Source organism: Bombina bombina, chromosome 6 (assembly GCF_027579735.1).
Source record: "Bombina bombina isolate aBomBom1 chromosome 6, aBomBom1.pri, whole genome shotgun sequence".
Lineage (NCBI taxonomy): Eukaryota > Metazoa > Chordata > Amphibia > Anura > Bombinatoridae > Bombina > Bombina bombina.
This window is the reverse complement of record NC_069504.1, coordinates 780,502,457-780,526,797: the sequence shown is the minus strand read 5'-3', so window position 1 is coordinate 780,526,797 and position 24,341 is coordinate 780,502,457. Positions and strand designations below refer to the sequence as shown.

The 24,341-nt window shown below is 39.8% G+C and overlaps 1 protein-coding gene across 1 annotated transcript in view; it reads right to left on the bottom strand.

The window, feature by feature from the left end:
* STXBP2 (syntaxin binding protein 2) overlaps positions 1-24,341 on the bottom strand; it is a 265,170-nt gene that overhangs the window by 85,896 nt on the left and 154,933 nt on the right. Inside the window, exons 13-14 of the mRNA XM_053718090.1 lie at positions 24,187-24,267; positions 8,362-8,500 (exon numbers count right to left, since the gene is read on the bottom strand). Of these exons, the coding sequence (XP_053574065.1) occupies positions 8,362-8,500; positions 24,187-24,267 (220 nt within the window). The remainder of the gene's footprint in view (positions 1-8,361; positions 8,501-24,186; positions 24,268-24,341) is intronic.

Sequence of the window (24,341 nt, the reverse complement as noted above, 5' to 3'; positions counted from 1 at the left end):
CCTCCCTCAAAATAAGTTTTGAAGACCCCTGAGTTCTGTAGAGATGAACCAGATCATGCAGGAAATACAATGAGCTGCTGACTGAAATTTCTGATGCGTAGCAAAAGCGCCAAAAAACGGCCCCTCCCCCTCACACACAGCAGTGAGAGAGAACAGAAACTGTCAGAAAAAAGATTAAGCAACTGCCAAGTGGAAAAAACATAATTTATGCTTACCTGATAAATTCCTTTCTTCTGTAGTGTGATCAGTCCACGGGTCATCATTACTTCTGGGATATTACTCCTCCCCAACAGGAAGTGCAAGAGGATTCACCCAGCAGAGCTGCATATAGCTCCTCCCCTCTACGTCACTCCCAGTCATTCGACCAAGGACCAACGAGAAAGGAAAAGCCAAGGGTGAAGTGGTGACTGGAGTATAAATTAAAAAATATTTACCTGCCTTAAAAACAGGGCGGGCCGTGGACTGATCACACTACAGAAGAAAGGAATTTATCAGGTAAGCATAAATTATGTTTTCTTCTGTTAAGTGTGATCAGTCCACGGGTCATCATTACTTCTGGGATACCAATACCAAAGCAAAAGTACACGGATGACGGGAGGGATAGGCAGGCTCTTTATACAGAAGGAACCACTGCCTGAAGAACCTTTCTCCCAAAAATAGCCTCCGATGAAGCAAAAGTGTCAAATTTGTAAAATTTGGAAAAAGTATGAAGCGAAGACCAAGTTGCAGCCTTGCAAATCTGTTCAACAGAGGCCTCATTCTTGAAGGCCCAAGTGGAAGCCACAGCTCTAGTAGAATGAGCTGTAATTCTTTCAGGAGGCTGCTGTCCAGCAGTCTCATAAGCTAAACGAATTATGCTACGAAGCCAAAAAGAAAGAGAGGTAGCGGAAGCTTTTTGACCTCTCCTCTGCCCAGAGTAAATGACAAACAGAGAAGACGTTTGTCGAAATTCCTTAGTTGCCTGTAAGTAAAATTTTAGAGCACGGACTACATCCAGGTTGTGCAGTAGACGTTCCTTCTTTGAAGAAGGATTTGGGCATAAAGAAGGAACAACAATCTCTTGATTGATATTCCTGTTAGTAACTACCTTAGGTAAGAACCCAGGTTTAGTACGCAGGACTACCTTATCCGAATGAAAAATCAAATAAGGAGAATCACAATGTAAGGCTGATAATTCAGAGACTCTTCGAGCCGAGGAAATAGCCATTAAAAATAGAACTTTCCAAGATAACAACTTTATATCAATGGAATGAAGGGGTTCAAACGGAACGCCCTGTAAAACATTAAGAACAAGGTTTAAACTCCATGGTGGAGCAACAGTTTTAAACACAGGCTTAATCCTGGTCAAAGCCTGACAAAAAGCCTGGACGTCAGGAACTTCTGACAGATGTTTGTGTAACAGAATGGACAGAGCTGAGATCTGTCCCTTTAATGAACTAGCAGATAAACCCTTTTCTAAACCTTCTTGTAGAAAAGACAATATCCTAGGAATCCTAACCTTACTCCAAGAGTAACCTTTGGATTCACACCAATATAGGTATTTACGCCATATCTTATGGTAAATCTTTCTGGTAACAGGTTTCCTAGCCTGTATTAAGGTATCAATAACTGACTCAGAAAACCCACGTCTTGATAAAATCAAGCGTTCAATTTCCAAGCAGTCAGCTTCAGAGAAGTTAGATTTTGATGTTTGAAGGGACCCTGTATCAGAAGGTCCTGCTTCAGAGGTAGAGACCAAGGTGGACAGGATGACATGTCCACCAGGTCTGCATACCAAGTCCTGCGTGGCCACGCAGGTGCTATTAGAATCACTGATGCTCTCTCTTGTTTGATTCTGGCAATCAATCGAGGAAGCAACGGGAAGGGTGGAAACACGTAAGCCATCCTGAAGTCCCAAGGTGCTGTCAGAGCATCTATCAGGACTGCTCCTGGATCCCTGGATCTGGACCCGTAACGAGGAAGCTTGGCGTTCTGTCGAGACGCCATGAGATCTATCTCTGGTTTGCCCCAACGTCGCAGTATTTGGGCAAAGACCTCCGGATGAAGTTCCCACTCCCCCGGATGAAAAGTCTGACGACTTAAGAAATCCGCCTCCCAGTTCTCCACTCCCGGGATGTGGATTGCTGACAGGTGGCAAGAGTGAGACTCTGCCAAGAGAATTATCTTTGATACTTCCATCATAGCTAGGGAGCTTCTTGTCCCTCCCTGATGGTTGATGTAAGCAACAGTCGTGATGTTGTCCGACTGAAACCTGATGAACCCCCGAGTTGTCAACTGGGGCCAAGCCAGGAGGGCATTGAGAACTGCTCTCAATTCCAGAATGTTTATTGGTAGGAGACTCTCCTCCTGACTCCATTGTCCCTGAGCCTTCAGAGAATTCCAGACGGCACCCCAACCTAGAAGGCTGGCGTCTGTTGTTACAATTGTCCAGTCTGGTCTGCTGAACGGCATCCCCCTGGACAGATGTGGCCGAGAAAGCCACCATAGAAGAGAATTTCTGGTCTCTTGATCCAGATTCAGAGAAGGGGATAAGTCTGAGTAATCCCCATTCCACTGACTTAGCATGCACAGTTGCAGTGGTCTGAGGTGTAAGCGTGCAAAGGGTACTATGTCCATTGCCGCTACCATTAAGCCGATTACCTCCATGCATTGAGCCACTGACGGGTGTTGAATGGAATGTAGGGTGCGGCAAGCACTTTGAAGTCTTGTTAGCCTGTCCTCTGTCAGGTAAATCTTCATTTCTACAGAATCTATAAGAGTCCCCAGGAAGGGAACTCTTGTGAGTGGAACGAGTGAACTCTTCTTTTCGTTCACCTTCCATCCATGTGACCTTAGAAATGCCAGCACTAACTCTGTATGAGACTTGGCAGTTTGAAAGCTTGAAGCTTGTATCAGAATGTCGTCTAGGTATGGAGCTACCGAGATTCCCCGCGGTCTTAGTACCGCCAGAAGAGCACCCAGAACCTTTGTGAAGATTCTTGGAGCTGTAGCCAATCCGAATGGAAGAGCCACAAACTGGTAATGCCTGTCTAGGAAGGCAAACCTTAGGTACCGATAATGATCTTTGTGAATCGGTATGTGAAGGTAAGCATCTTTTAAATCTACAGTGGTCATGTACTGACCCTCTTGGATCATAGGTAAAATTGTCCGAATAGTCTCCATCTTGAACGATGGAACTCTTAGGAATTTGTTTAGGATCTTTAAGTCCAGGATTGGTCTGAAAGTTCCCTCTTTTTTGGGAACCACAAACAGATTTGAGTAAAACCCCTGTCCCTGTTCCGATCGTGGAACTGGATGGATTACTCCCATTAACAAGAGCTCTTGTACGCAGCGTAGAAACGCCTCTTTCTTTGTCTGGATTGTTGACAATCTTGACAGATGAAATCTCTCTCTTGGAGGAGAGTATTTGAAGTCCAGAAGGTATCCCTGAGATATTATCTCTAGCGCCCAGGGATCCTGGACATCTCTTGCCCAAGCCTGGGCGAAGAGAGAAAGTCTGCCCCCCACTAGATCCGATCCCGGATCGGGGGCCCTCAATTCATGCTGTTTTAGGGGCAGCAGCAGGTTTCCTGGCCTGCTTGCCCTTGTTCCAGGACTGGTTAGGTTTCCAGCCTTGTCTGTAGCGAGCAACAGCTCCTTCCTGTTTCGGTGCAGAGGAAGTTGATGCTGCTCCTGCTTTGAAATTACGAAAGGAACGAAAATTAGACTGTCTAGCCTTAACTTTGGCTTTGTCCTGAGGCAGGGCATGGCCTTTACCTCCTGTAATGTCAGCGATAATCTCTTTCAACCCGGGCCCGAATAAGGTCTGCCCTTTGAAAGGTATATTAAGCAATTTAGACTTAGAAGTAACATCAGCTGACCAGGATTTTAGCCACAGCGCCCTGCGTGCCTGAATGGCGAATCCTGAATTCTTCGCCGTAAGTTTAGTAAGATGTACTACGGCCTCCGAAATGAATGAATTAGCTAGTTTAAGGACTCTAAGCCTGTCCGTAATGTCGTCCAGAGTAGCTGAACTAATGTTCTCTTCCAGAGACTCAATCCAGAATGCCGCTGCAGCCGTGATCGGCGCAATGCATGCAAGGGGTTGCAATATAAAACCTTGTTGAACAAACATTTTCTTAAGGTAACCCTCTAACTTTTTATCCATTGGATCTGAAAAAGCACAGCTATCCTCCACCGGGATAGTGGTACGCTTAGCTAAGGTAGAAACTGCTCCCTCCACCTTAGGGACCGTTTGCCATAAGTCCCTTGTGGTGGCGTCTATTGGAAACATTTTTCTAAATATCGGAGGGGGTGAGAACGGCACACCGGGTCTATCCCACTCCTTAGTAACAATTTCAGTAAGTCTCTTAGGTATAGGAAAAACCTCAGTACTCGTCGGTACCGCAAAATATTTATCCAACCTACACATTTTCTCTGGTATTGCAACTGTGCTACAATCATTCAGAGCCGCTAACACCTCCCCTAGTAATACATGGAGGTTTTCCAGTTTAAATTTAAAATTTGAAATATCTGAATCCAGTCTGTTTGGATCAGAACCGTCACCCACAGAATGAAGCTCTCCGTCCTCATGTTCTGCCACCTGTGACGCAGTGTCTGACATGGCCCTAATATTATCAGCGCACTCTGTTCTCACCCCAGAGTGATCACGCTTACCTCTTAGTTCTGGTAATTTAGCCAAAACCTCAGTCATAACAGTAGCCATATCCTGTAATGTGATTTGTAATGGCCGCCCAGATGTACTCGGCGCTACAATATCACGCACCTCCCTCTGAGCGGGAGATGTAGGTACTGACACGTGAGGCGAGTTAGTCGGCATAACTCTCCCCTCGTTGTTTGGTGAAATTTGTTCAATTTGTACAGATTGACTTTTATTTAAAGTAGCATCAATACAGTTAGTACATAAATTTCTATTGGGCTCCACTTTGGCATTGCAACAAATGACACAGGTATCATCCTCTGAATCAGACATGTTTAACACACTAGCAAATAAACTTGCAACTTGGAAATACAATTCAATTAGAATAATATTAAAACGTACTGTGCCTTTAAGAAGCACAGAAGATCTATGACAGTTGAAAATTAATAAATTGAAACAGTTATAGCCTCAATCCTTGTAAACAACACAACTTTAGCAAAGGTTTAATCCCATTAGCAAAGATAACAAATTCTGAAAGCAGGAAACAAATTACAGAATAAACGTTTTTTTATCTCAGTCAAACTACAATTCTCACAGCTCTGTTGAGAGAAATTACCTCCCTCAAAATAAGTTTTGAAGACCCCTGAGCTCTGTAGAGATGAACCGGATCATGCAGGGAATACAATGAGTTGCTGACTGAAATATTTGATGCGTAGTAAAAGCGCCAAAAAACGGCCCCTCCCCCTCACACACAGCAGTGAGGGAGAACAGAAACTGTCAGAAAACAGATTAAGCAACTGCCAAGTGGAAAAATAGTGCCCAAACATTTATTCACTCAGTACCTCAGTAAATGAAAACGATTTTACATTCCAGCAAAAACGTTAAACATAATCTCTAGTTATTAAACAGCTTTATGTATTTCTTACAGTGTAATTCTAGTGAAGTACCATTCCCCAGAATACTGAAGTGTAAAGTATACATACATGACATTATATCGGTATGGCAGGATTTTCTCATCAATTCCATTGTCAGAAAAACAGAATTTATGTTTACCTGATAAATTACTTTCTCCAACGGTGTGTCCGGTCCACGGCGTCATCCTTACTTGTGGGATATTCTCTTCCCCAACAGGAAATGGCAAAGAGCCCAGCAAAGCTGGTCACATGATCCCTCCTAGGCTCCGCCTACCCCAGTCATTCGACCGACGTTAAGGAGGAATATTTGCATAGGAGAAACCATATGGTACCGTGGTGACTGTAGTTAAAGAAAATAAATTATCAGACCTGATTAAAAAAACCAGGGCGGGCCGTGGACCGGACACACCGTTGGAGAAAGTAATTTATCAGGTAAACATAAATTCTGTTTTCTCCAACATAGGTGTGTCCGGTCCACGGCGTCATCCTTACTTGTGGGAACCAATACCAAAGCTTTAGGACACGGATGAAGGGAGGGAGCAAATCAGGTCACCTAAATGGAAGGCACCACGGCTTGCAAAGAAAAAACTCTAAGCCATCTCCGTGGAGATGTTGCCTGTACAACGGCAAAGAGAATGACTGGGGTAGGCGGAGCCTAGGAGGGATCATGTGACCAGCTTTGCTGGGCTCTTTGCCATTTCCTGTTGGGGAAGAGAATATCCCACAAGTAAGGATGACGCCGTGGACCGGACACACCTATGTTGGAGAAATAAAAGCTGCTACATACCTCTATGCAGATTCATCTGCCCGCTGTCCCCTGATCTGAAGTTTACCTCTCCTCAGATGGCCGAGAAACAGCAATATGATCTTAACTACTCCGGCTAAAATCATAACAAAAACTCTGGTAGATTCTTCTTCAAACTCTGCCAGAGAGGTAATAACACACTCCGGTGCTATTTTAAAATAACAAACTTTTGATTGAAGATATAAAACTAAGTATAATCACCATAGTCCTCTCACACATCCTATCTAGTCGTTGGGTGCAAGAGAATGACTGGGAGTGACGTAGAGGGGAGGAGCTATATGCAGCTCTGCTGGGTGAATCCTCTTGCACTTCCTGTTGGGGAGGAGTAATATCCCAGAAGTAATGATGACCCGTGGACTGATCACACTTAACAGAAGAAATGCCTTTTAAAAGTCATTGCTCCCTGGATTTCTCAAGCCCTAGTTTATAATATTGCATGTATGCTGAAAGTTTATATATGTGTGTGTGTATTAAAATTACAGTTTAGTAGACAAAGAGACAAGCAGATAACTAGAAATTACACCACACTTACAGAAATATGCATACTTTGGCAAAATTTCTATAAAGCACTCACACATGAAGATTGGGGTTTTAACCACAAATAAAAAAAGACACCCAGTGAAAGGGGCTGGAAAGCAAAAAGAGCAGACACCCCTCTCCCCTGCATTTCAAAAGACCCTTTACACAAACAGAAGCAAGCTGGAGTAGGTAGACAACAGTCTACTTCTAAAACTTTGGGGCTTGGTTAGGAGTCTGAAAATCAGCACAATGTTATAAGCAAAACTATACATTTAAAAAAAATAAAAAATAAAACAAAACCCTGTATGGGCTATATAATTGGATCATCTACAAAACATTTATGCAAAAAAAAAAAATCTAGTGTACAATGTCCCTTTAAAAGGAGGTACATATTTATATCATTTTAAATTCTAAATCAGAATATTGTTTCATGTGCAAAACTGCAAATTTATTATGGCCAATTAAGTCATGGTCCAAATTTTATACCCTTGGATTTTGGCTCTCTATAGAAAAGCTCATAGCTTTCCTGGGGGGAAAAAAATATCTGGCTCCAAAATATTTAACACAATCCAAGTAAGACTACCCACTTCAGAGAATACCATATTTTGATATCCATAAAAGCACGTTTTTTTTTCTTTTCTTAATTAGGTCATTAAAAGTCTGGACATAAACTGATACTATTTTGAGAAAAGAATCTGGTAAAAAATAAATCATATGATATAACATAATATAGTAAAAGTATGATATTTTTTTTTCTCAAAAAGCTTAACAATTTTGTAAGGCATTTAAAGGGACATAAAAAGTATGAACTAACATAAGTATCTAAATATATAATGCAGCCAAAGCCTACCTACAAAAATGTTTCTATTTTAACCCCCATTAACCCCTTTAATTCAGGCATAGTTTTGTTTTCAGCAAGCTCCCCCTGGGCATTGCCATATATGGAAGGTGTTATCCAGGCCATAGCTTCTTCAGAATGCACTTGTGCACGGTAGGCGGCAGAGTCACATGGCCTCTGACTAAAGCAGTGCACAGTATAATGCTGAAGCTTTCACAAAGAATGTGACATTATCCCCATTGAAACGGGCAAGCCTCTCTGCAAGAATCAATAGCTGTCCCTCCTCAACCCCCCACCACCCCCCCCTTGCTTGCATAAGTAATTATCCTCCCATGCACACTGTTATATGATAGCAAAAGGTTTGGACTAGGACACCGATAAGGGGGTGGAGCAAGCTTCACTTGGCAACACTAAAGTGTAAGTAATTTTGCAGATTTTTGGAAATTTTATTAAAATACTTAAAAGCTTTTTTTTTTTTTTTTTTACACACACTGTTTTACCTCAGTTGACTCTTTTATAATATACACATAGCTCAAAATGTGTTATGGCACTTGAACATTGGCAGTATACATGCTAAATGAGAATATTTTTGGAAGCAAAACATTTTATAGTCATAAGTTGAATTAAATCGCTTTGGGGCCCTTACCGTTTTTAAGGTAAATATACAGTAGGATAATACGGATTTTGTCGTAGGGTTTGACATTGGGATCCAGTAGCACTGGCACTATAATCTTCATAGGGTCCTTCAATTTCTCACCTTCTGCATCTGTACTCATTGCAAGGTCCTTAAGGTACACGAAAAGGGAAGACATATATCAATCTTTTAAGCTTAATATTGAGAGTTATATTTTTTTTTACCATCCTCATTTACAATAAAAACACACTTCTGGAATACCGAAACAAATATATATTCAATTTTACATTAATAATAGATAAGAAAAAAAGAAAGTTGTTAATTGTAATGCATTAAGTTGTAGGATTTTTATATTGGCAAACCACTTTTTTTTTTATATATGTATGAGGGGGAACATGATTGTATGTAACAAACTTTCGGCTAAATTACGAGTCTTGCGTTAGCCTTAAAAAGCAGCGTTGAGAGGTCCCAACGCTGCTTTTTAACGCCCGCTGGTATTACGAGTCTTGAAATGACAGGCTCACCGCTCACTTTTTTGGTCAGACTCGAAAATACCACAAATCCACTTACGTCAATTGCATATCCTATTGCATAACGCCGGTATTACGAGTCTTCAAAAAAGTGAGCGGTAGACCCTCTCCTGTCAAGACTGGTACCGCATTTAAAAGTCAGTAGTTAAGAGTTTTATCGGCTAACGCCGTAGTATAAAACTCTTAACTAAAGTGCTAAAAAGTACACTAACACACATAAACTACCTATTAACCCCTAAACCGAGCCCCCAACATCGCAAACACTAAAAAATATTTTTTAACCCCTAATCTGCCTCACCGGATATCGCCGCCACTATAAAAAATATATTAACCCCTAAACCACCGCCCTCCCGCATCGCAAACACTAGTTAAATTTTATTAACCCCTAATCTGCCGTCCCTAACATCGCCGACACCTACCTACATTTATTAACCCCTAATCTGCCGCCCCCAACTTCGCCGCAACTATATTAAATGTATTAACCCCTAAATCTAAGTCTAACCCTAACACCCCCTAACTTAAATATAATTTAAATAAATCTAAATAAAATTACTACAATTCACTAAATTATTCCTATTTAAAACTACTTACCTATAAAATAAACCATAAGATAGCTACAATATAACTAATAGTTAAATTGTAGCTAGCTTAGGGTTTATTTTTATTTTACAGGCAACTTTGTATTTATTTTAACTAGGTACAATAGTTATTAAATAGTTATTAACTATTTAATAGCTACCTAGTTAAAATAAATTCAAATTTATCTGTAAAATAAATCCTAACCTAAGTTACAATTACACCTAACACTACACTATAATTAAATTAATTACATAAACTAAATACAATTTAAAACAATTATCTAAAGTACGAAAAAAACAAACACTAAATTAGAGAAAATAATAAAATAATTACAAGTTTTTTAAACTAATTACACCTAATCTAAGCCCCCCAAAATAATAAAAAGCCCTACCCTATACTAAATTACAAATAGCCCTTAAAAGGGCCTTTTGCGGGGCATTGCCCCAAAGTAATCAGCTCTACTACCTGTAAAAAAAAAAAAGTACAATACCCTCCCAACATTAAAACCCACCACCCACACACCCAACCCTACTCTAAAACCCACCCAATACCCCCTTAATAAAACCTAACACTAACCCCTTGAAGATCACCCTACCTTGAGAAGTCTTCACCCAACCGGGCCGAAGTCCTCAACGAAGCCGGGCAAAGTGGTCCTCCAGACGGGCAGAAGTCTTCATCCAAGCCGGGAAGAAAAGGTCATTCAGACGGGCAGAAGTCTTCATCCAGCCGGCATCTTCTATCTTTATCCATCCGGCGCGGAGAGGCTCCATCTTCAAGACATCTGACGCAGAGCATCCTCTTCAAACGAAGTCCAACTGAAGAATGAAGGTTCCTTTAAATGACGTCATCCAAGATGGCGTCCCTTGAATTCCGATTGACTGATAGAATTCTATCAGCCAATCGGAATTAAGGTAGAAAAAATCCTATTGGCTGATGCAATAAGCCAATAGGATTGAAGTTCAATCCTATTGGCTGATCCAATCAGCCAATAGGATTGAGCTTGCATTCTATTGGCTGATTGGATCAGCCAATAGAATGCAAGCTCAATCCTATTGGCTGATTGCATCAGCCAATAGGATTTTTTCTACCTTAATTCCGATTGGCTGATAGAATTCTATCAGTCAATCGGAATTCAAGGGAGGCCATCTTGGATGACGTCATTTAAAGGAACCTTCATTATTCAGTTGAACTACGTTTGAAGAGGATGCTCCGCGTCGGATGTCTTGAAGATGGAGCCGCTCCGTGCCGGATGGATGAAGATAGAAGATGCCGCCTGGATGAAGACTTCTGCCCGTATGGAGGACTTCTTCTTCCTCAAGACGGGCAGAAGTCTTCATCGAAGCCAGGAAGAATAGGTCCTCCAGACGGGCAGAAGTCTTCATCCAGGCGGCATCTTCTATCTTCATCCATCCGGCGCGGAGCGGCTCCATCTTCAAGACATCCGACGCGGAGCATCCTCTTCAAACGGAGTCCAACTGAAGAATGAAGGTTCCTTTAAATGACGTCATCCAAGATGGCGTCCCTTGAATTCCGATTGACTGATAGAATTCTATCAGCCAATCGGAATTAAGGTAGAAAAAATCCTATTGGCTGATGCAATCAGCCAATAGGATTGAGCTCGCATTCTATTGGCTGATCCAATCAGCCAATAGTATGCAAGCTCAATCCTATTGGCTGATTGGATCAGCCAATAGGATTGAACTTCAATACTATTGGCTGATTGCATCAGCCAATAGGATTTTTTTCAACCTTAATTCCGATTGGCTGATAGAATTCTATCAGTCAATCGGAATTCAAGGAACGCCATCTTGGATGACGTCATTTAAAGGAACCTTCATTCTTCAGTTGGACTTCTTTTGAAGAGGATGCTCCGCATCGGATGTCTTGAAGATGGAGCTACTCCGCGCCAGATGGATGAAGACAGAAGATGCCGCCTGGATGAAGACTTCTGCCCTTCTGGAGGACCTCTTCTTCCTGGCTTCGATGAAGACTTCTGCCCGTCTTGAGGACCACTTCGCCTGGCTTCGTTGAGGACTTCAGCCCGGTTGGGTGAAGACTTCTCAAGGTAGGGTGATCTTCAAGGGGTTAGTGTTAGGTTTTATTAAGGGGGTATTGGTTGGGTTTTAGAGTAGGGTTGAGTCTGTGGGTGGTGGGTTTTAATGTTGGGAGGGTATTGTACTTTTTTTTACAGGTAATAGAGCTGATTACTTTGGGGCAATGCCCCGCAAAAGGCCCTTTTAAGGGCTATTTGTAATTTAGTATAGGGTAGGGCTATTTATTATTTTGGGGGGCTTTTTTATTTTATTAGGGGGATTAGATTAGGTGTAATTAGTTTAAAAAACTTAAAACTAATTATTTTATTATTTTCTGTAATTTAGTGTTTTTTTTCGTTCTTTAGATAATTTTTTTAAATTGTATTTAATTGTATTTAGTTTATGTAATGAATTTAATTATAGTGTAGTGTTAGGTGTAATTGTAACTTAGGCTAGGATTTATTTTACAGGTAAATTTGAATTTATTTTAACTAGGTAGCTATTAAATAAGTAATAACTATTTAATAACTATTGTACCTAGTTAAAATAAATACAAAGTTGCCTGTAAAATAAAAATAAACCCTAAGCTAGCTACAATGTAACTATTAGTTATATTGTAGCTATCTTATGGTTTATTTTATAGGTAAGTATTTAGTTTTAAAAAGGAATTATTTAGTTAATGATAGGAATATTTATTTAGATATATTTAAATTATATTTAAGTTAGGAGGGGTTAGGTTTAGGGTTAGACTTAGGTTTAGGGGTTAATACATTTAATATAGTGGCGGCGACGTTGGGGGCGGCAGATTAGGGGTTAATAAGTGTAGGTAGGTTGCGGCAGATTAGGGGTTAATAAATATAATGTAGGGTTCTGCGATGTTGGGGGCAGCAGATTAGGGATTAATAAGTATAATGTAGGTGGTGGCGGTGTCTGGAGCGGCAGATTAGGGGTTAATAATATTATGCAGGTGTCGGCTATGTCGGGGGCGGCGGATTAGGGGTTAATAAGTATAAGATTAGGGGTGTTTAGACTCGGGTTCATGTTAGGGTGTTAGGTGTAGACATAAAAAGTATTTCTCCATAGGAATCAATGGGGTTGTGTTAGGAGATTTACGCTGCTTTTTTGCAGGTGTTAGGTTTTTCTAGGTGTTTGTTATTTTATGCAATGTCTTAAATATGACTGCTACTTTCCCCACTGAGGGCTAGATTACAAGTGGCGCGCTATTTATTGCTCCCACTTTACATTTTCTAGAAGCTTTTTTTGTCAGGAAGCGCGCATATTTCAAGTTGAAAGTAAAACGTTTTTGAACGACTGCTAATCCTACAAAAAGCTGAACTTAAAATATCACAAACACGTTAACTTATTCCCCCAATAGACTTATATGGAGCGAGAAAAGTGGGAAAAAAAACTAACACACAAACTTGATCGCGTTTACTTACTCAAGTATTCTACCCCGACAAGAAATATGAATATTTCACATTCCAATGCTCTTTACATAGCAGAATGTTATATTTCTTCTTAATTGCACATTTCTATATATATCTGATGTTTTTTTTTTTGTTTTTTTTTGGCAAAATATCTATATACAATATATCTATCTATCTATATATATATATATATATAATATTGTATGTATATATATATATATATATATATATATATATATATATATATATATATATAATATACAGATATATATATAGAAATATCTATTTAGAAATACTTAGAACATACTCTCCTATGAAGGAAATTGGAATGTGAAATATTTTTTAATTCTTTTTATTAGAGAGTTCAGGCATATAATATACACATACATACAGGAATGTTGATAATGTGCATAGTTATCATCCATAAATCTGAGATAGACAATATAAAAGAAAAACATTTGATACACAATTTATGAAATTAGGATACACTATTTGCTGACTTATAATACCATTATGTATGGGAAAAGGTACCTTTTCAGTGCATGTGATAATTTGAATCATGAGAGAGGGGTATGTGATACATAGACATATATATTTACTACATAAATGCCCCAAGGTTTCCTCGTTAGTTATTACCCAAACTCTCTCCCCCTTTTTTTTTTTAAAAACATTATTAAACTAAACCTACAGGGGGGCGGAGCCTATGCTTGGAGCGGCAGGACGTGTTTTGGAGAAGCTCCTGCTTGTACTTAATAAACTTTGTTTTCTATTTTCAACTAAGAAGAGCTATTCTACTAAAGATTGTCTTCTTTGGGAAGCTAGGACTGTCTACCTAATATAGCTGAAGTACAGGAGCGATCGACTGACACCCTGACCTATGTTATCCAAGTGAGCTGCGCACACTGCCTGTGCATAGCGTGGCTAGGGCTGCTGCATATATTTCCCCTTCAGACCCTTGGGTCTAAAAGTACACAGATACGATAACTCCTTTACTTAACGACTCATCTCATCTCCAATATCGCTGATACCTGTGGAGAGGCCGATCCAGGGCTGTGCAACTGTATTAGGGCACATGATGGTGCCACATGTCATGGCGTCTGTGAGGAATTTAAACGGCCTGTATGAACAGATCAACAAGGAAATCGACAATTTGGAGTATAATGCCCTGCAGCTTATTGCAGACCAAACGGATGCCTTCAGACTGCAGATGAGAGAAATCTTTTCAGTCACCCCTACACAAAATACAAATCCCTCTACGGGCCACCCGGAACCTGACGCAATTACATGCTACCTACATGGGCTCGAAGAGGACATGATCAGCTGTGGAAATATTGGTGTGATGCCTGGAATGGCGGATCAGACAACGGATACTCCTGAACTAGAAGCCCCCACACCAGAAAGCAGCGGCCTGTTTGATTCACTTATGCGAACCGGAACTCCACACAGGAGCTCAGGGGACACTACTGCGGCTGCTGAGTTATTGATCAGTGCCCTGCACAGCAAGACGCTCATGCTGACTGGAGACTGTTCGGTTGATCCCCGGACAGAGATGAAGAGGGTGAGGCTAGACCCTATCGTTCAGGTAAAGTCAGACGTGATTCTCATCGGGCATATAGTGTGGAGCGTTGACAGAGGGAATCAGGCTGTGAGGGAGATTCCTGAAGCTAAACTCACCCCTGGACATATATTACATCATTTAGACTGGCGATTTGGAGTAGGATAAACTTTCATAAGGTCTACTACACCGCTACTGTACTGGTAAAAATAAAATTGATCTTTATGTAATAGAACTTGGTTTTATAGCTTCCTGGACACACTGTGTCATTTGAACGGATCTCGTAGTTCTTTACATTTATGGAAGCTAATGGTTGACTCTTGGAAATTACCCTTTACGTTTGCAGAACATTTCCAGGCCACCCTCTTCAATGTACAGTTTAGAACAGTGCTCCGGTATCGGATGAGTAATGAGTTAACGGCAGTTCTTAGATGTGTACAGAGCTATGCTGGTTGGGACATTCCTTCATTTGGTTTTTCTATGTCACTGTTTTATATGCCGATTTTTCCTTTCATTCATCTGGCTTTATGAACATACCTTAGAATTCTGCTCCAAGTTAATACCCCTTTTGTCCCTTAAATAGTTAACAAATTGTCTTTTTATATCGAACAAAATGGATATTAGTGTTAGCTTTACTATACTACTGGGTTACCGGTTATGTTTTTGTCATATGCTTGGAACCCATTACTGGGGCTGACAACTAGCCTTCTCCATTATATGATTAATATCTTTTCTGGTAATACTTACAACTAGAACTGTATTATTGTAGACCTGAAAATAACATACGGTTATATATTGTACTATGTATATTGTACTATGTATTGTATTTAGGGTATATAACATTTGCATACGCTATTTCACCTCTAGGTAATTAGATAGGAACCTAAGGCTTAACCTACCTACACAATAACATAATAACAAGGATGACTTTATATTGTTCCTTGTGGCATCCTTGCTGTTAACTTTTATGCGTTAAGTTTATGGAAAGCTGTGTGTGTCTGTTTTCATTCCTAGTATTGGTTTATATCCAACCCTTATATTTGTTGTTTCTAGAACATTTCTATATTTATAGGCTCTATCCCCCCTCAAGGGGCTTATTCCCTAAGCAGCTCCTTGGATGCCTTACCAGGGTCAGGTAGTTAGTTTGATGTGTTCTGCAATTTTTTATACTTTGATGTAAGCCCACCAGAGATAGGAGATTATATCTATATATATCTATATAAATGCTACTTTAATTACTGCATGAATGAAGTAGAGGTATATAATTTCTACTGAGTTTCACACATGTTCATTACTTAGTCAAATGCCCTAGCTTAATATTTCCCAGAATACTAGTTGATACTCTTTATGGCGCCAGCCAATATCCACAAAGCTCCTATATCATCTTAAGGCTATTAGGATACGTGTTTACTTAGCATAGGTATTACAATATTTTATGCTTGAGTTGGGAGGTAGCTCATACTCTTTACAGTTTTAGTTACCCTTATGCTATGCCAGCTACACTTTTCCTATAGTTTGGATGTCAAACATTCATAGATGTCTTTGATGTGGCCATAAATACCCCCCCCCCCCCCTCATATAGCCTACTGGTTAGGCTTAGGGACACAGATCCAATACGATACCCTTACTTTAATTTCAATGTGCTCATGTAATGGATATACCCCCCTTTACCCTTTAAAATGAGGTGTTGTTTCCATAGGCCTTATTAGTAAATTTCTCTTGCGATTGGACTGAGAACATGCTTGTCTTTTTCTTTTTTGTATATATATTTGGCCGTTGATAGATGATTCCATACTAACCAGAGATATGTCTATTTAATTGACCATAAACTGTTATACTCATGTTTTGCAGCATATTTTATGTATACTTCTCAAATGTCATAGATTGTTTGTATGCCTTTTATTCAAACCTCAATAAAAATTAAAAAAAAAAAAAAAAACCTAAACCTACAAACTAAACAAGAAACAAAACAAAGTAATTATTAGCGCACCCCGTGCATATTCAGAATAGGTATTATATACGTTTTATGCTAAAGATTAACTCTAGGTTTTTATATGGTTGGTGCACGCGAGGTCTTCTCGAGAGCCTAGGCATCACGTCACATGAAATGTTGCAGTTTATATTTGCAAGTCCCAGATAATTGTCATCCTTGGGGTGGACCGATAGACATAGCAGGCTAAGGAGAACAAAGTATTACAACGTGATATGTGAAGCAGATCATACCAGAGCATTACATGTAACAAACCCGCAGGAGGGGTGCCCGCTATCCAGATCTATGTTGATAAAGGTGTTAGGATAGCCAATTAACCATGTGTATGATGGAGAAATAAGGTGATGGGCATTTTTCCTAAAGCAACCTAGTCATGTAAGATGATTGGGAGACCTAAGCTAATAGTGCGAGTCAAACAAACACTACCCAGAGGGAAAACATTCAGCAAGGTTAGAGATGTACAACGAAATTAGTGCTGCAAAATTAATCTAGCCAGTGCCCACTATGACAAATACAATTCTCAGATAAATTATAAAGTATTAGTCTAGATCATAATTCACATATGGCAATGAGGGAAGGTAATGAGGTATATGCAGAGCTTACAAGAGCAAGGTTAAAATACTGTGATGCATAGGTGACAAACAAATACAAACTTCTCAACAAAAAACAGGAAAGAGATAACAAAACTATAAGAACAACATCATTCAGGTCATTGAAGTATAACTTTATCCAATACTATTCAGAGCGTTATACTGATGCATATTATTTACACTGACAGTCTCTTCTACACGAAGGCAACCTTGTGCATAGAAGCACCCGTAATAAAGTGTGACCCTTTTATATCTGTGGCTTCTTATCCCTGCAGGCTATCCGCTGCACATGAAGGTTCACCCACAGTCTAGCCAATTCCCTTACGCTCACCATATTGTGCAGGGGTTAATAGAAAAGAAATCTGAACCATCAGGCAAGGGGTATCCCCCCCAAGCTGCTGCATAGAGAATAATGTAAATCGCCCAGGTCGTGGCTTCCTGGCGTTAAGCCACTTGTCAGCCTGATCTAGACTTGTAGGAATCAAAACAGAGTCCGCTTTTTTCCTGTAAACATGCTGTGTATTGTGCCACAGCCCTGGCCGTGTGAAGAGCGAGAGACACTGAGCAGACATACCAAGCTGCACCGCCATGTTGTATGATTGCGATGGTTGTAGTTCATGGGGGGTTCTGTGATCTAGCATGAGAAATGTAGTGGGGTCGCGAGGTGGTGCAGCATCACAGCACAAGTCAGGCTGCACAGAATCTAACGGCTTGGTATCCCAGGAGAGAACCCGCAGTGACAACAGCCGATCGCCGGGACCAGAGTTAGAAGCAAGTTCTGGCGTCTCAGGATGTCTCTGGCCGGACCGAAGCAGTTCACGCAGAGACAAGCAGGACTCTATGAGGTGATCCAGGCGAGGCATAAACACAGCCTTCAGATCGTCAATCACTGAGGCCATTCTGTTCCGTCTACAGCCCAGTTTCGTGACAGGCTTCAAAGGTATGTCCAGTAATTGATTTACTACGCCAAAATGGCGATCCACATGGAATCCCGAGTTGCGGGTACTACGACCGGGGGCTAGGGCAGATGGTATTCCCTTCACAAACAAAGAGTCGGCTGACGATGACCTGAGCAGAGTCTCCCAGCAAGACACACAACGTGGGTAACTGGATGGCCGCTGTATAGCAGATAAAAGTAACTTTTGAAACTTTCAGGTGTGGAGCTCCTGTTACTTGCTGCCATCCAGTAATACCGCCCACCGGAAGTCCGGAATGTGAAATATTTACAGTACATACACAGTATAACACCTTATTAAATAAGAATATTGCATAAATATGTTTTTCATGTTTTCAGCTACTTGACTGCAAAGGGCTCCAATTCACTTTTTTATTTATTTATGTCTATATATGTATACATATTTAGAGATGAATATTTATGTATCTCTATGTTAAAGCCCTGAGACCTCATTTCTTTGAGCCCTTATAACTTTTTAATGCTGTTTTTTTATTATTAGTCAGTGTTATTATGAGTGTAACTGTACAATGTATTTTTGATGTGCTTTGTGAAACTTTTTTGTCTTGTTAAACAGAGCAACAGTTAGCGCGCCACTCGTGATCTAGCCCTAAAAATGCTAATAGCACACCACTGAGAATAAATAGGGTTTAGAGGACACCTTCATTAATTTTGTTCAGTAACAATTGATACTGTTCACTGGAATATGAGAAGTTGAGTTGCAGATACTTGTTAGTCAGATGTCTGATATACCTTTAAAGGGACAGTCTAGTCCAAAATAATCTTTCATGGTTCAAATAGGCCATGTAATTTTAAACAACTTTCCAATTTACGTTTATCTCTTGGTATTCTTAGTTGAAAGCTAAACCTAGGAGGTTCATATGCTAATTTCTAAGCCCTTGAAGGCCGCCTCTTTACTCAGGGTTTTTGACAGTTTTTCACCACTAGAGGATATTAGGTCATGTGTGTCATATAGATAACATTGAGCTCACACACGTGGAGTTCCTAGGACCAGCACTGATTGGCTAAAATGTAAATATGTCAAAAGAACTGAAATAAGGGGGCAGTTTGCAGAGGATTAGATACAAGATAATACAGATAATATACCAGAGCTTTAATCCTTCCCACTCTCCAAAATCCCTCAATCATACATATAGTCAAGTAGAGGAGGAAAAACTAGAAAAGCAGAAAAGTATGAATAGGACAAATGAAGTGCAAAACAAGTCCTACCACCAAGTGTTCAGATCAACTAGTGATGTGTAATCTGTTGGTGCTCTATAAAATAACTGATAATAATAAAGGATGGGCTTGTGGACTCTCACCATCATGAAAGAAATTAATCAGGTAAGCATAAATTCTGCTTCTAGTAGAATGAGCAGTAATGTGCTCATGGGAAGGTATTCCAACAATTTAGTATGCCTTACAAATTACAGCTTTAAGCCAAGAGGCTAAAGACAGACATTTCATAAACCCTTTGGGCTGAAAAAAATGGCTAAAGAAAAAAGCTGAAGGTCCAAACCATGCATTGGTTCAAATGGAGGGGCTTGAAGTAACGTCAAAAACAGACATGTCAAGAATTCAATGACACGCAGAAGGAGTCCCAAAGACAAATTATCGATCTATACACGTGTGAAACTACTTCCTCTTCATTTCGCGCATAGAGAAATATAGAGCGGATGGGACTGCTCTATATGACACTATAATACAGAAACGACACAAGGGGGAGGAGTACGTAGCACATAAAGAAATACAACTTTTAGAATTATACAACCTGTAATGTCATAATAAAAAAAAAAAAAAAAAAAAAAAAGAGTGATTTACTTCAACATCACTCATATAAGTTGAATACGCATATCATTTACCAATACTTTAACTCTAATCAAGACTTGAACAAAGGTCTGAACATCAGCAATTTGGTCCATTTTCTTGTGATACAGAACAGACAAAATCTGACCTTTAAGAGAACTCCAAATCATCCTGTACAAACTCAAGAACTCTAGGAATTTGGAAGGAATTCCAACAGCATCTTTTTTCAGCACACCAGGACAAAAAAAGGTTTTCCATACCTTGTTGTAAATACAGGCTATCTAGCTTGAATTAAGATATCAATAACCTTATCTGAAAAACATCTGTTGGACAGAATTAGGTTGCAAGACCATCAAAGACAGAGTTCTCAGATCCTGATTAAGAAAGGAAGCTTCCATGGTGGGCAAGAAGATATATGAATTAGGTGCATGTGCCAAGTACTGCAAGGCAAAGCTAGAGGAATCAGAATTATTGAAGCTCATTCTTGCTGGATTCTGGCTATCACCCAGTATAGAAATACAAACAACAGAAAGATGTACATTAACAAGAACAGGCACAGTACCAGGGATGCTAGTGATTCAGGTGAGAGGGCCACGAGGTCCATCTCTAGCAAACCTCAATGTCTTATCTTTAACACCTCCTGATGCAAACCTCTCTCCCAGGTGAAAATGCTGGCAACTAAGAAAGTTCACCTCCCACGTGTTCACTCCCAGAATGTGAATGGCCGAAATCAGACACTAATGACATTCTCGTACACAACCAAAGTACAGTGGCACCACAACGGCTAGCTTCCCTAATATTTCAATAGTTTAGAGACTATCTGATTTCAGTCTCAGTATATATTCTGGAAAGGGAAGTGGTGCTGTGCAGTATTCAAACATTACATTCTGGTGAGGGAAAAGCCCTCAAGAAAAGGCTGCACATATAGCACTCTTAGCCTGGACTCTAATTTGGAGAGATGATAAGTATGGATAAAATATAAAACTTTTATTCGTATATAATTAAAATAAGGGGCCCAATGTGAGAACAGATTAAAAAACAACTGAAGATCTATTGCCAAAATTCCTGTTATTAAAATAATATTGCCTTTGAGATATATTTGTATCAATGCAGGCATTATTGTTATGCGGTTACTGTATTTACCCAGCCACCACGTTCTAAAACTCAATATGAAAAATAAGAAATTGAGCAAAAGGTTATGTAATAAGATAGGACAATCGTATCCAATCTCGCTAGCACTTAATTTGATAGTCTGAGATGGAAATGTATCCAGTTGTGTGGTATGTTATGCTTGAACATATGTTTATTGTATTTGGCCTATTTGCCAACTGCCTCTAGGTAAATCCAGAAGCTAAGAGTGCTATACGTGTAGCCTTTTCTTGAGGGGTTGATACAGAAACCTATTTTATTGACAGAAAATGCCAAGTTCCCCATTGATTATTTATGTAAGCTATTGCTGTGGCATTATATGAATGAAATTCAATGAAGCAGAACTGCCTGAGGCTGGGCTATCTTTGAAGATTGCATTGAGTTCCCAGGATATTGAATGGCAACCAAGCTCCCTGTGCACTCAAGAAATCCCCAGACTGTACCACATCAAGGAATGTGTTGTATTCTGATTTAGTATGATCTGCTGAGACTTCATATTCTCCATTCCACTGACTGTAGAGGTCTGAGATTAAATCTGACAAAGGGAACTGCATCTGAAACAGCCAACATAAGGATAACAACTTCCATGCAGTGAGCTCCAAATCCACTACACAAGCAAGGAAGGCTTTGCCCTTTAAAGAACCTCCAGGAACTTTAGACAGGAGAAATCCCATTAGAGGTCTGGTTTGAAATCCGATTCAGTACACTTAAGATATTATCTCAAACACAAAAGAGTCTGCCATAGATGCTAAAGCTGCACCAAACAGAATTGTACCCTTAAAAGGGAAGTGATAACAGTCTGCTTTTTGAAACCACATCTGCAGACCAAGATTGAAGTCATAACGCTCATCTGGCAAGCACAGCTATACCAGCACTCTAAGCATTGATGTGTATCTTCTCTAATGCTGCATCACAGATAAAACTATTTGTGGTCTTAAGGAGTTTCAAGCAATCCAGGATCTCTTCCAAGAATTATTTTCCAGATACTAGCTCAGAAATGTTATCACTTCAGACTGAAATAGCTGCAACTATGTAAACTATACTTACAGCTGGGCGAAACAGGAACCCCCGCCAGCTGAAAATACCACCTTTGGAAACCAACTGGGGTCTTTAAAAGAAGTACATTCCTCTAAAGAAATGGTGGTACAGGGAAGGAAGAGAATGGTTTAGGAGTAAGCACAAAGATCCACAATCCTCTTAGTGGCTAGCTTGTCAGGAGAGGAAGAATCATCCACCTCCAAAGCCTTTTTAACATTTCCCGTAAGGCATGAATATGCTCTAGCCCGAAATTAAAGAACACATCTTCCCCCACAACTTCAGGGGGTTCCGAGTCTCATAAAAATCCATGCTCATAAGAGAAATCACCTGAATCCAATGCATCCTTCTTTAGTGCAGAGACTCTAGACAGGTTACTTAATAGTGTGAGCATTGGTGAGGGAAATGCCTGTTACCAAGTAGTGTGACATTGTAATGGCACAATATGTGAGGGGGAAATGACGGTCAATACACACAAGTTCCCCAAAAAATATTGTAACAAAATCAAGGTAAATAATGCACTAAATTAGTGTGGTTAACAACAGGTACAGCTCAGAAATAACTCAAATATTAAATGTGGTAAACTATGTGATGTAAAAGAACAGTCTCATACCCTCCAAGGATACAGGGAAGGTGGTTTCTGGCACTTGAAAGTCGGCTACTGTGCTGTGGAATAGAAATTGAAGAAGATGGAAGGTGCTCTAAAAGCATGCCAAAAAGTTAACCCTTACTGCACTGTGTGGTTCCTGCCATTATGCAGTGTAGAAATGTTAATTTTTAGCACAGGTAAAATGATAGGGGCTGTGTTAAATTTTTTGGTGTTACATGAGATCGTTAAAGCTGTATAATGTGTATTTGTCCCCAAGCTATATGAATCATGTTTACGTGTTCATGCTAAGATCTGATGGGCTGTGGATGGTGTAATGTCAGCACCTTCCTCTGCTTACTACAGCTGCAGGAAACAGCATCTAGTAGACAGGCCCACACTGTAAACCAGTTGATTGGCAAATCTGCATTTCACCTGAGAGGGCTGTGATATCTCCACACGTGGAGTAGATTCTCACTGCCTGGCTGATGATCTGTTTTTCCCTCAAGTCCAGGAGGCACTCAAAGGGAGGAAATGTGTCTTCAATTGTTTAGAAAGCCCATATAAACGATGTGTAGATCAACCTCATTTCATCTTGGTGGCAAAAATTTGAATGAGGGATTCTTGTAAAGTGAGAGGGATTAAAGCTCTGGCATGTTTTTGTCTCCACTTAGTGGACTGTAGTGTAATCCCACATGTGATGATCTTGTTGAATCACAATCTTACAAAAAGATAAGATTATTAACGCCCCTCCCATATTCCTATTGGTCTTCCTATAACTAATTCAAACTAATAATGTATATAATAAACACGTCATTGGCGTATATTTATTTATGATATTGACTAAGTTTCTTGATTCTTATTGATTTACTTAATCTATTTAGGTAAAAATCTAACATTCTTAACTGAACCTTTTTATTGAGTTTACAAGTAGAATACACTTATTTTGGGTTTCATGCCCCTTTTATTAACAATATTATTGTACATATAGTTATTAAAAACAAAAATAAAATTTGACCATGAGATAAAACTTGACATTGACATTAAAGGGATACTAAACCCATTTTTTTTCGTTCATGATTCAGACAGAGCATGCAATTTTAAGCAACTTTCTAATTTACTCCTATTATTTTTCTTCAAAAGTAGGACTCTAAGCTAAGGAGCCGGCCCATTTTTGGTTCAGCACCCTGGGTAGCGCTTGCTGATTGGTGGCTATATTTAGCCATCAATCAGCAAGCGCTACCCAAGTTCTGAACCAAAAATGGGCTGGCCCCTAAGCTTACATTCTTGCTTTCCAAGTAGTAATCAGTTGAGCTTTGTAGTGAGTCTGTCTATAAATAAAAACACATTTTGTAAACTGAAGCACAGATATAAATATAGAGCTAATAATAATGCTGGGGTTTGAGACAACATAACCATAAAACAAAAACATCAGAGAAAGAGTCCAGAAAACTAAAACAGTAATGCTTCTATTTTATGTCACACAGATGCATAGAAAAACAGTATACAATCTGAAGACATGCAGGGACGTAAGGAAGTAAATAGTACTGAGAAGCTATGCTATGGCCCTCAGGATGGTCAATCCTGAGTTAGAAAACCCTTTACCTGCTCAACAGCACACAGTTTCTCTACAGTTCCTTTGAACCGTTTCATGCAATCCTCTGCCAGGTGAAGGTGTGTAGAATACTGCAAGAGAGGGGAGAAATAGATGAGTAAAGGAGGGAAGAGAAAGCCATAAGTACAATAAGCGTGTGTTCTGG